This window comes from Pezoporus occidentalis, unplaced genomic scaffold (genome assembly GCF_034315485.1).
Source record: "Pezoporus occidentalis ecotype Australia unplaced genomic scaffold, CSIRO_AGI_Poc_V1 ctg908, whole genome shotgun sequence".
NCBI classification, from domain to species: Eukaryota; Metazoa; Chordata; class Aves; order Psittaciformes; family Psittacidae; genus Pezoporus; species Pezoporus occidentalis.
The window spans coordinates 98-12,769 of NW_026916271.1; the positions used below are offsets into that span (position 1 = coordinate 98).

The 12,672-nt window shown below is 46.8% G+C and overlaps 1 protein-coding gene across 1 annotated transcript; it reads right to left on the bottom strand.

Moving 5' to 3' along the window:
• Positions 1–5,450: 5,450 nt before the first annotated feature.
• Positions 5,451–6,467, bottom strand: LOC134156842 (olfactory receptor 5G3-like). Its single transcript, XM_062605218.1, has one exon. It carries the CDS (start codon positions 6,375–6,377, stop codon positions 5,451–5,453), a length of 927 nt encoding a protein of 308 aa, XP_062461202.1. The 5' UTR covers positions 6,378–6,467.
• Between the last annotated feature and the right edge of the window lie 6,205 nt (positions 6,468–12,672).

Genomic DNA, 12,672 nt, shown 5'->3' on the forward strand with positions numbered 1-12,672 from the left:
AACCATCAAACCCTGGAATGAGAAATCATGAGTAAGCTGCAGCTGGGATGGAAAATAAGCTTGGCCTGGATGGACAGATATAAGTTAATGAAGAAGTGATAGGGTAGTTCTGGACAACACTGAGAGTCTTTGAGCCATGAAATAGGTTGGACATGTCTGGATACAACATATGGCCAGAAGCATGGAGCATCTGTGTCATCAGCTCCAGATGATATCCAAGGAAAAGACAAGCCTGCTCAGACAGTGCCTTGAAAGGCTGTTCCTGAACCAAGTTGGGTGACTGCTTATCACAGGGGATGAAGTTCCGCTGTGCTCCTAGGTCAGCATGGTGGCAGCTTTCCACGGTGCAGGCCAATCCAGAAGAGCAAAATGCCCAGCTACATCCTACGGAGGAAATAAGTACATTTCCTATGAGGAAATAAGTAGATGGGCACATGAAGCTGAGAGCTGGTCTTCATAAGGTTCCCCACCACCATGCTGATGGAGATGAGTAAAACACTCACAAAGAGCAGCTTCTACACGTTGGGGAAGCCCAAGAGGACAAACGTGGTCACACTCAAGTGCTTTCCTCCAGCCACTCTCTTGGCAGCAGGAGACAAAGAAACATGGGAAGAGGTTGAATCACTTCTCCCAGCTCACAGGAACACACAGTGCATGAGGTTAATGCAGGATTTGGGGTTTCCTTTAGGACTGCACCCAATTCCTGGGAGAGAAAACCATGATGGTTGAAGGTCCTAAATAATATATTAAAAATAATACCTTGATAAAATAATAGGCAATAGTTCCTATATGGAAAAAAATAATCTTAGAGCTTAAATCCTAAAGCTGTGGCTGCTCTGTTATGGAAAGAATTGGTCCTGCAAAACATAAGCATCTTCCCATGAGCATCCAAATTCTTTTTAAGAAGGAGGCTTGTTTGGGATGATTTCTTTGCTGTCTGTGGGAGTTGTTCTTATTTAAGGACAAGTAAATACAATAATATCATGCCTTAATCTGCCACAAGAATTAGTGTTGCATTAAATAGGTAAGAAATCAAATTGGAGTGATTTTCTGACTCTGTAGTGATGTTTGAGTCGATTAAGGTGAGACCAGAATCCCTGAATGCAATTCCATGTACTTGTAGCTTCAAGGGAAAAAACAACCCCTTCTCATCTGAATTATTCTTGCATATATTTCTTCCTCTGTTTTTCCTTATATTTAAAGAACATGTGTGTATATATGAGTGTACATGAGACGACCTTAAAATATGCATATTGCCTGTTGAGATATAAGCATTCCTCCTCCTTCCCCTCTTTCCATCAGCCCCTTTTCAAGCAAGATGACCATTTCTTCAGCACAATTCATCTTCTCCCTCCACCTTTCCCAAAGCAGCTTTTACTTCCCCATTCCCCAGCCTGTGCTCAGATGTTCATTGCACAAAGTCCCTTGACTCACCACCAATGCTCTTCTCATGTTACTGGTGGGTGCCTTTGCTGCAAGGACACATTGATAGCTCATATCAACACAGTGGACACCAAAACTACCTTGTCCCTCTCTGCTAAGCTGCCCCCTAGCCTGTCATGGTGCTTAGAGCAACTCTTCCCCATGGGCAGGACTCAGCATTTTCCCTTTCTGAAGTCTGTCTTATTCCACCTGCCCATTTTGGACCTAAATTTTGCCTTGGAAATGCTATTTTACATTATATGCCTCAAGCTTTAAATATCCTCAGGATGGCTCTTTGATGCTTGCAAAAGGAAGAAACAAAACCAAGAGTGGGACTTGTTCCTTGTACAGAAAAGCAGCTGACAGCAGACAGGGCTTTGCTAAAGCTTTAACACCTTCAAAGGGGTTCAGAAGATCCAGCTGAAGTTGTCTACAGCCACCTCAGGCAGGAGGATGAAGGCAGCTGCTGTTTCCCATTGCTAATGGCTCACACACTCAATGGCCATCTCCTCATCCTCATTCTTCTCCTTCACCTTGTTTAGTACTTATATAACTAAGTTAGAGCCACATAAACAGTAGACATCTCAAACACACACCTTGCATCTAACACTACTGAAACCAGCCATTCTCAATACCACTGCTTGTCTAAACAGTGCAAAACATCACCCATCCCACATCAAATACCCACATCTTATCACACACAGAAGCATCCTTTTCTCTGTGGTCTCTGCTTTAGACACACAACTGCAAGACCAGTACTGCCAATGGGTCTGCCTGTCCTTGCTCAACCCAACCTTCCCTTTCTCAAGATCTGGGATATGCAAATTGCTCTTTCTTGAGTTCAAACTATCATAAATCAGAATCACAGAACAGTTTGGGTTGAAGGGACCTTAAAGCTCATCCAGCTCCACCCCCAACACCTTCCACTAGAGCAGGCTGCTCCAAGCCCCTGTGTCCAACCTGGCCTTGAACACTGCCAGGGATGGGGCAGCCACAGCTTCTCTGGGCACCCTGTGCCAGCACCTCAGCACCCTCACAGGGAAGAGCTTCTGCCTAAGAGCTCATCTCAATCCACCCCCATGTCTTTCCAAGCCATGAACAGTGATAAAGGCAGACACAGAAATGAACCCACCGGTGTTTGAAGAAGATATCCTTGCTTCTTCCACCACAACCTCACAAGGTTTCTTCCCTTCATGGTAGAAATGGTGAATAAAAGAAACCATTCTAATCTCTCTCAATTCTCATTAAAAAAAAAAAAAAACAACAAACCAAAAATAAGAGAAATATCCTAGTAACCAAATTCAAAAGGAGTAAGACCAAACCAAGACAGCTCTATTTCCAGTTAACCTGGAGACAAGAAAACAGCACTCAATGCTCCTGGTTCTTTCCATACATGAATTTACACAACAGGGGGCATCACAACCTTAGTGCAGGATCTACACATTTGAAACCCTGATCTTCAAAACCTTTTCAACCAAAGGGAAAACCCATAATTCACTTGCTTCTGGGTCTTTTTTAACCTATCAGAATATTTGTCTCACCCAGCTGAAGCCACAACTAATACTAAGAACCAAAAATGAGTGTATCTCCTTACCTATTTATGAGCCAAGGTCCCATTACAGCTAAGGAGACTCAGGCCAATGCAATCAGCAGAGCTCATTCAGATCTCTTCAGCTGGAGCAATGGAGGTGTCTGCCTTGCAGTGAGAGACATGAATCCACCAAATCTCCCTCAACACTAAAGGGAGCTGATGGACCCAGTAAACACATAGAGGTGACATGGTGCATTCAAATGTAAGGAGATAAGTGCTTCCCTAAGGACATTTGAGGTGATTCCTAAATCCTATCACTAAGTACCCAAAAAGGGGAGGTAGCTCCTACCCAGCATTTGCTCAGCTGCCTTTAAACCACATTTAACTACAATGAAAGCAGCTCCACCTGGAAGTGGGGAGCTAAAGCCATTAGGAGCTCCTCAGCAGGAATGCCAGAAGCCAGGCACCTCATTGCCTGCTCATCATGACCCAGCAGGAAGATGCATTGCAATGCTGGCTGCTGCTTCTGCTTCCTAGAACCTCATATAGTGTTTGCTCTCCTGGTCAGATGATAGCCCCATTGAAGGCAATGGCATCCCTTAGACACAGCAAACCAATGGTTTCCTTAAACACACACAACAAGGAGAAAAAGCTTTCCTTTTTGAGAGCAGCACCTCCAAAGTGAAGCCACAATGAGCAGAGAGATAGGGTTGTACACACAGACTTGTGTTTTTGAGAAACTAAGAGCTCATGTTCCTGTTTAAACACTTGGTGATGGTGAAGGAGAGAGCAGCTGGACATAAAGTCATTGAATATTGTTGCAGAAGGCACCAGAGAGACCTTATTGTGGCCTTTCAATACCTTAAGGGGACTACAGGACACCTGGAGAGGGGCTTTGGACCTGTAGGGACAGGCCAAGGGGAAATGCTTTAACCTGCCAGAGGGGAGACTGAGATGAGCTCTTAGGCAGAAGCTCTTCCCTGTGAGGGTGCTGAGGCGCTGGCACAGGGTGCCCAGAGAAGCTGTGGCTGCCCCATCCCTGGCAGTGTTCAAGGCCAGGTTGGACACAGGGACTTGGAGCAAGCTGCTCTAGTGGAAGGGGTCCCTGCCCGTGGCAGGGGGATGGAGCTGTGTGAGCTTTAAGCTTCATCTGGATTAAATAATAACCAGAGAATTATCAGGAAGCTTTGGGAACAAAGCAGGATTCAGCTGATTGACCCTGGGTGCCTGTTAGTTGTGTGTTGTTAAGGAATCAGCATACCACTTAGATCCTGACTTAACTGAATCCAGCTGAAATTAGCAGAAAAGAACTGACACATAACCACCGGAATGGTTATATGAGGTGCTTTAGTGCAGCGCTGGGAAACCAGGGGCACGCTCCCAAATCTGGCTTCAACCCCGTTACATCGCGCTCACAATTTATACACTAAAAATGTCGTCACTAATACATATTCAACACAGATTACATCATTGGCTAATACATATGCATCAAGGATTGCCACATCAGTTTATTACGACATCAGCCTCTTCTGCCCTTGCGCAGCTGGTCGTCCTGATGCAGTAAGGAGTCTTCCTCAGGTCATCCTGTTCACTTTTCTGTTCCTTGGACATGTCCCAATCATTATGTGGACACCAGCATTCTCTTATTTTCACTTGACTACTCCTGGTATCTTCGTGAGTTCTGCTTCGGTAGAGTTTCACAATACTCCCCTGGATCCACCCATATACCCTTCCCCATATATGGCTATGTTAATTGCTTATCATTATAGCTACCATTGTAATATTTAGTTGTAAAGTAACTAAGATACACAATAGCAGGATTTCAACTTGTTCTTAATACAAAAGAAACCCTCTACTGATTAACAGATTTTCAAATATAATCATCTTTTCTCTTTGTATTATTGTTTCAACGCACAATTTCACCTATTACTAACACAGCCATGGAGCTTCTCCCTCCAACCTAGGTTATTATTGTGTCTACGATATCCCTAAAGCTCAGCCATAGCTCTGGGTTTCACCATGGTCCTGGCAGAGGATACAGCTCTATGGGCTGAGGTAATGCACACAGTGGAGTATTTTGGGGTGGTTTAGGTATGCAATGTTTGCCCATCACCAATCAGCTCTCTGTGCAGGAAAGCAACAGGAGAGACATCAGGGCAGGCAATGCCATTGCCCCAGGCTGCCATGGGCTGCCACGTATCAGGTCTGAAGGCTGCTGAGCAACACCACAGCTCCTGTGCTCTGTTGTGATCAGGCTGCCACGGAGATCATGGCTTTTATTGCTGCCAACAGGGAGCTCAAAGGCAAAGGTGCGGAGCAGTGGGTGGGGATTCCTTGATAGTTTCTGCCCTTTGCTGGGTATTTACCACTATCACGTCTTAAAACTCTTTCAAACTGTTTGCAGAAAACCCCACAATGTTGTTCATACTTAACCAAAACCATAGCATCTCCCCCAGTACATCCATTCTTTCTGGTCCTAAACTTACAACAATTAAGATCATTTTATTTTTGTGAGCTTCCTCAAAGCCTCCTTCACCTCCTTATTCCTCAGGCTGTAGATCAAGGGGTTCAGCATGGGAGTCACCACAGTGTAGAGCACCACAGCCCATTTATCTGCTGCTCTTGAGCTGTCTGAGCTGGGGAATAAATACATAAAAAAGCATGCCCCATAGAAGATGCTGACAGTGGTGAGGTGGGAGGTGCAGGTGGAGAAGGCTTTGCGCTTGCCCTCGGCTGAATTGATGCTCAGGATGGTGGGGATGATGGCCACGTAGGAGAGCAGGATAACCAGGCTGCTGGACACACCAAAGAGAGATGCTGCAGTGGTCAGGATGATGTGGCTGAGGGTGGTGTCAGAGGTGGAGAGTGAGATGAGAGGGGAAATGTCACAGAAGAAGAGGTCGATGGTGCTGGAGCTGCAGAAGGACAGGGTGGACATGCTGATGGTCTGTCCCACGCCATTGGTCAGCCCCATGAGGTACGAGCCAGTCACCAGCTGGAAACAGCACTTTGGGGACATGACAAGGGGGTACAGCAGGGGATGGCAAATGGCCACGTAACGGTCATAGGCCATCGAAGCCAGCAGGAGGCATTCAGATACCGCAAAGATATCAAAGAGAAAGACCTGAGCCACGCAGCCAGCATAAGCAATGCTCTTCTTCTCTGACATCAAGTCAACCAACATCTTGGGGGTGATGATGGTGGAAGAACAGAGGTCTACAAAGGCCAGGTTGCCCAGGAAATAATACATGGGGGAGTGGAGGTGGGGGCTGGCCCTGATTAAGATGATGATGCCCAGGTTGCCCACAATGGTGACAACGTAGGTGAGCAGGAAGAGCAGGAACAAGTAGACCTGAGTCACCGGGTCCTCTGTGAACCCTGCCAGGCTGAACTCGGTCACTTGGGTGCAATTGCTTTGTGCCATGGGCTGGATGGTGCTTTCTGGGTGAGCTCCTGGCTGGAGGTTTCTTCTCCAAGAGGCAGGGATGTCCCAGGTGGAAAAGCCTCTGTGTGGTGGGAGCTGCTCAGAGAGTCCTGCAGGATGGAAAGGGAGAGTTCAGGCACAGATCAATGAGGAACAGGTTGGTGAAAGTCCTGTGCCAGCACAGGTAGAACAAAGGGGTGCTCAAGCAGTTAAACACCATGGCACAACGTGGTGCCTGCTCCTGTGGCTCACCTTGAGATGTTGAGCAATGACCACTCTGGAAAGCAGTGGGAAGGTTGCACACCCAGGTAGCTTTACCTTAGTGCTGCAATTCATTGCCTGTGATAGTGCGGAACCTGGGGCTTGGAGACCATCCGGCTCAACCTGGAACACAGAGAAACGTGGTGCTTTCGCAGTGCAGAGCTGATCCCTCATACTCTTGGGCTTTTCCCAACCACCCACTTCTTCCCTCTCTGCTTGAGTTTCTTCCTAACTGGAACGAATTCCTGACCTATGGAAAGTGCAGGTTGGACAGGGCAACCTGCTCTAGTGGAAGGTGTCCCTGGCCATCACAGGGGCTTGGAAGTGGGTGAGATTTAAGGTCTCTTCCAACACAAACCATACTATGATCCTATGCAACCTTACACAGTGGTTAGTATCGGTTTTCCCTCCCCCTTGACACACTCTGTCAGATCTAAAACATTTTCATGGTTCTTTAACCTTTCCCTTGAGTCTCCAATAGAAATGGGCAATCCCCAGAGCTCAGCAATCTCTTCTCAAACACGTTTTTGGGGAAAAAAGTCATCTTTTGGAGCTGCCTCATCTCAGCAATGGGGAGCACCCTGAATGTCCTGTACAGGAAAGCTTCTGGTGCTCATGCAGAAGCCCTTTCTGGTCAGTGAGGAGAGGAAGTCTCCTGAGTGTGTTCTCCACCAGGGTGATCTCCAAACCTGCCTTCTCAGCAGCAGCGTGGGAGCACACAGCACAAGCAGCTCCCTGGGAAGCCCAGAGCATCATCAAGAAGCCCAGGACCCTGCAGTAGGGCAGGAGATGAAGACAGGAGCTGCTGCTTGTTGGCAAGAGAGAACCACAGGAGAATGATGGGCTGGAAGATGCTGCCCCTCACTTACATCTCAGCTCTGTCTCTGCTGCCCTCCTCATGCTCTCGGAGATGGATGTGAAGATGAATGTGCCTGGAGCTGTGCAGGGAGCCTGGGAATGAACCAGCATCAGCAAACCCCCTTCCTATTTCAAGTGATGTGAGGATGTGGGACTGTGAATCTCTTTGTGCCCCAGGAGGTGACAAAGCCCAAAGCAGGTCATTATCTCTTCTCTGTGTTGATTAGTTTGGAGAAGAAATGTACCCAGAGGAGATGACCTCAGCTTGAGCAAGCAACAGGGCTTTGGGCTCCCTTAGAGCAAAGCACAGAACAACCCAACCTTTCAAATCCACTTTTGAAGCATTTCTGAGGCAGTTACAGCTTCACAAGGGCCATGGTTGACATTACCATGGCAGGGAGATGAGGGGAATCTCTCTAATGGGAGCTGGTACCAGGGTCCATAAGCAATGTCAGGCACCACAGGCAATGAACCAGCTTTCCACCCATTTTCAGTTCCCTGTACTCAAACCATAGCTCACAAGTTTGGCTGCAAAGGAGCCAACAGAAGATCGTGGTGACCTTGCTAAAGGTGAGGTAAATGCTGTCCTCTACTTCTTGTCCATGCAAACATCAATGCTCACATCACCCAAGTCACTCAGGTTGGTCAGGAATGACTTGGCCTTGGTACCTCCATGCTGGCTGCTCATGGTCACCCTCCTGTCCTTCCTCTGCCTGGAGAGGGCTTCCTGGGGAATTTGGTTCTTAATCCCATGGGGGACACAGGCAGCCCCAGTCCTTGTGCTCTCCTTGATGATGACATTCACCTTCTTCCACCCATCGTGCTGGAAGCACAAGAGACAAAGGAGAGAGCCTGAGGGAGCGGTGCCCAAAAGTGGAAGGAAGGAGATGGGGAGGAACAGATGAGGAATGTGGTAAAGGATTTAAATGGGCAGCACCAGGGGAAAAAGGCCCTTCTGAAGGGTGCTTTAGGGTTGCCCCTGTCGCTGGTGGCTCTGATGGATGCTCCCAAGCCCATCACAGAATCCCAGCCTGGTTTGTGTTGAAAAGGAACTTAAAGCTCCTCCAGCTCCAACCCCTGCCACAGGCAGGGACACCTTCCACTGGAGCAGCTTGCTCCAAGCCCCTGTGTCCAACCTGGCCTTGAACACTGCCAGGGATGGGGCAGCCACAGCTTCTCTGGGCACCCTGTGCCAGCGCCTCAGCACCTTCACAGGGAAGAGCTTCTGGCCAAGAGCTCATCTCAGTCTCCCCTCTGGCAGGTTAAAGCCATACCCCTTGGCCTCTCCCTAAAGGCCCTTGTTCAAAGCGCCTCTCCAGATTTCTTATAGCCCCTCTGAACGTATTGAAAGGCCACAATAAGGTCTCTCTGGTGCCTTCTACAACAATATTCAATGACTTTATGTCCAGCTGCTCTCTCCTTCACCATCACCAAGTGTTTAAATAGGAACATGAGCTCTTAGTGTCTTAAAAACACAAGTCTGTGGCTACAACCCTATCGCTCTGCTCATTGTGGCTTCACATTGGAGCTGCTGCTATCAAACCCAAAAGCTTTTTGCTCCTTGTTGTGTGTGTTTAAGGAAGCCAGTGGTTTGCTGTGTCTAAGGGCTGCCACTGCCTTCAATGGGGTTATCATCTGACCAGGAGGCAGAGCAAACACCACATGATTTCCTAGGAAGCAGAAGCAGCAGCCAGCATTGCAATGCATCTTCCTGCTGGGTCATGATGAGCAGGCAATGAGGAGGCTGGCTTCTGGCATGCTTCTGTGTGTGATAAGATGTGGGTATTTGATGTGGGATGGGTGGTGTTTTGCCCTTTGTTTAGACAAGCTGTGGTATTGAGAATGGCTGGTTTCCGGGCTGTTAGATGCAAGGTGTGTGTTTGAGATGTCTACTGTTTATGTATCTGCAACTTACTTATGTAAGTACTACACAAGGGGAAGGAGGAGAATGAGGATGAGGAAATGGCCATTGAGTGTGTGAGCCCTTAGAAATGGGAAACAGCAACTGTCTTCATCCTCCTGCCTGAGGTGGGTGTAGACAACTTCAGCTGGATCTTCTGAACCCATTTAAAGGTGTTAAAGCCCTGGCTGCTGTCAGCTGCTTTTTTCTACAAGGAACAAGTCCCACTCTTGGTGTCATTTCCTCCTTTTGCAAGCAGTAAAAAGCCACCCTGAGGTTATTTAAATTTGGAGGCATATAATGCAAAATGTTGTTTCAAAGGCCAGTTTTGGGTCCAAAATGGGCAGGTGGAATCAGACAGACTTCAAAAAGAGAAAATGCTGAGTCCTGCCTATGAGGAGGACTTGCTCTAAGCACTAAGGCAGGCTGGGGGGCACCTTATCAGAGAGGGAGAAGGCTCTTGTGGTGTCCACCGAGTTGAAATGAGCCATCAATGTGTCCTTGCAGCAAAGGCACCCACCAGCAACATGAGAAGAGCACTGGTGGTGAGTCAAGGGACTTTGTGCAATGAACATCTGAGCACAGGCTGGGGAATGGGGAAGTAAAAGCTGCTTTGGGAAAAGTGGAGGAAGAAGATGAATTGTGCTGAAGAAATGGTCATCTTGCTTGAAAAGGGGCTGATGGAAAGAGTGAAGTGGTAGGGGAAGGAGGAGGAATGCTCATTTCTCAACAAGCAACATGTTTATTTGAAGGTCATCTCCTCATCTTTTTAAGGCCTCCATATTTCAGGTTAACATGAACAGCAGTCATCTCGTGTACATCTATATATACACACATGTTCTTTAAATATAAGGAAGAACAGAGGAAGAAATATATGCAAGAATAATTCAGATGAGAAGGGGTTGGTTTTTCCCTTGAAGCTACAAGTACATGGAATTGCATTCAGGGATTCTGGTCTCACCTTAATTGACTCAAACATCACTACAGAGTCAGAAAATCACTCCAATTTGATTTCTTATCTATTTAATGCAACACTAATTCTTGTGGCAGATTAAGGCATGATATTATTGTATTTACTTGTCCTTAAATAAGAACAACTCCCACAGACAGCAAAGAAATCATCCCAAACAAGCCTCCTTCTTAAAAAGAATTTGGATGCTCATGGGAAGATGCTTATGTTTTGCAGGACCAATTCTTTCCATAACAGAGCAGCCACAGCTTTAGGATTTAAGCTTTAAGATTATTTGTTTCCATATAGGAACTATTGACTATTATTTTATCAAGGTATTATTTTTAATATATTATTTAGGACCTTCAACCATCATGGTTTTCTCTCCCAGGAATTGGGTGCAGTCCTAAAGGAAACCCCAAATCCTGCATTAACCTCATGCACTGTGTGTTCCTGTGAGCTGGGAGAAGTGATTCAACCTCTTCCCATGTTTCTTTGTCTCCTGCTGCCAAGAGAGTGGCTGGAGGAAAGCACTTGAGTGTGACCACGTTTGTCCTCTTGGGCTTCCCCAACGTGTAGAAGCTGCTCTTTGTGACTGTTTTACTCATCTCCAACACCATGGTGGTGGGGAACCTTATGAAGACCAGCTCTCAGCTTCATGTGCCCATCTACTTATTTCCTCATAGGAAACATACTTATTTCCTCCATAGGATGTATCTGGGTGTCTTGCTTTCCTGGATGGGCCTGCTCCATGGAAAGCTGCCACCATGCTGACCTCGAAACAGAGTGTAACCTCATTCCCTGTGATAAGCAGTCACGCAACTTGGTTCGGGAACAGCCTTTCAAGGCACTGTCTGAGCAGGGTTGGATTTTCCTTGGATGCCATCTGGTGCTGATGACACAGATGCTCCATGCTTCTGGCCATATGTTGTATGCAGACGTGCCCAACTTGTTTCATGGCTCAAAGATTCTCAGTGTGGTCTGGAACTACCTTATCACTTCTTCATTAACTTATATCTGTCCATCCAGGCCAAGCTTATTTTCCATCCCAGCTGCAGCTTACTCATGATTTCTCATTCCAGGGTTTGGGGGTTGAGTCACATCAGTCCAAGGAGTCATCCTATCTAACTGTAGGCTTTCACATCTCAATTAGACACAGAAGGTTCCTCTTATAGACACAAGGATGCATCTGGGGTCTTTGATTCAGCTTGGATCTATTTTAAGCTTCCATATCAGGGAAGCTGGTCATTTTCCTCTTCTGGATTGGCCTGCACCATGGAAAGCTGCCAGCATGCTGACCTAGGAGCAAAGTGAAATTTCATCCCCTGTGATAAGCAGTCACCCAACTTGGTTCAGGAACAGCCTTTCAAGGCACTGTCTGAGCAGGGTTGGATTTTCCTTGGATTTCATCTGGTGCTGATGACACAGATGCTCCATGCTTCTGGCCATATGTTGTATCCAGACATGTCCAACTTCTTTCATGGCTCAAAGACTCTCAGTGTTGTCCAGAACTACCCTATCACTTCTTCATTTCCTTATGTCTGTCCATCCAGGCCAAGCTTATTTTCCATCCCAGCTGCAGCTTACTCATGATTTCTCATTCCAGGGTTTGATGGTTGAGTCACATTGGTCAAAGGAGCAGTAGTATCTAATTGTAGGTTTCCACATCTGAATTAGTCACAGAAGGTTCCCCTTATGGAGACAAGGATGCATCTGGGGGCTTTGATTCAGCTTGGATCTATTTTAAACATGCATATCAGGGATTTCTTCTGGAAAAAGTGGATGGTTCTCTGCATTTGCAGTGAAGGGTGCTGGGCAGACACAGCTACAATGTGGGTTGTGTTCAGAGCAAACACAGGCCATAGCCTGAAGAGTCAGTTTAAGTAATGGGAAACATCAGCTCACTGTGCTGATGTGTTGGGGTCCTTCAGAAACCCCACTCAAAAGTGAGGAGGTGCAAGCAGCTTTTCATACAACCATGGAATGGTTTGGTTTGGAAGGCAGCTTAAAGCTCATGAAATTCCAGCTCCCTGCCACAGGCAGGGACACCTTCCACTAGACCAGGTTGCTGCAATCACCATCCAACCTGTCCTCAATCATTTCTCTTGGTCAATAATGTCTAATGCAGTAGAGCCTCAAAGCTCAGCATGCATAAATCACTTCCTGGACAGAATAGGAAAGCAAAATGGAGGTAGGCAGTGTCCTGGCTGTGTGTTTGCTTTTATAAAGGTTGCTAATAGCAGATATTAACTTCCTGATGAGGGGTTTCTATTCTGCATGGATGGATAGGAAATTATTGCCTAGAAGATACTAGTGTTGGTTTGCTC

What these genes read in the sequence shown, in the direction of transcription:
- LOC134156842 (XM_062605218.1), bottom strand. Translation starts at nt 6,377, where the DNA reads ATGGCACAAAGCAATTGCACCCAAGTGACCGAGTTCAGCCTGGCAGGG.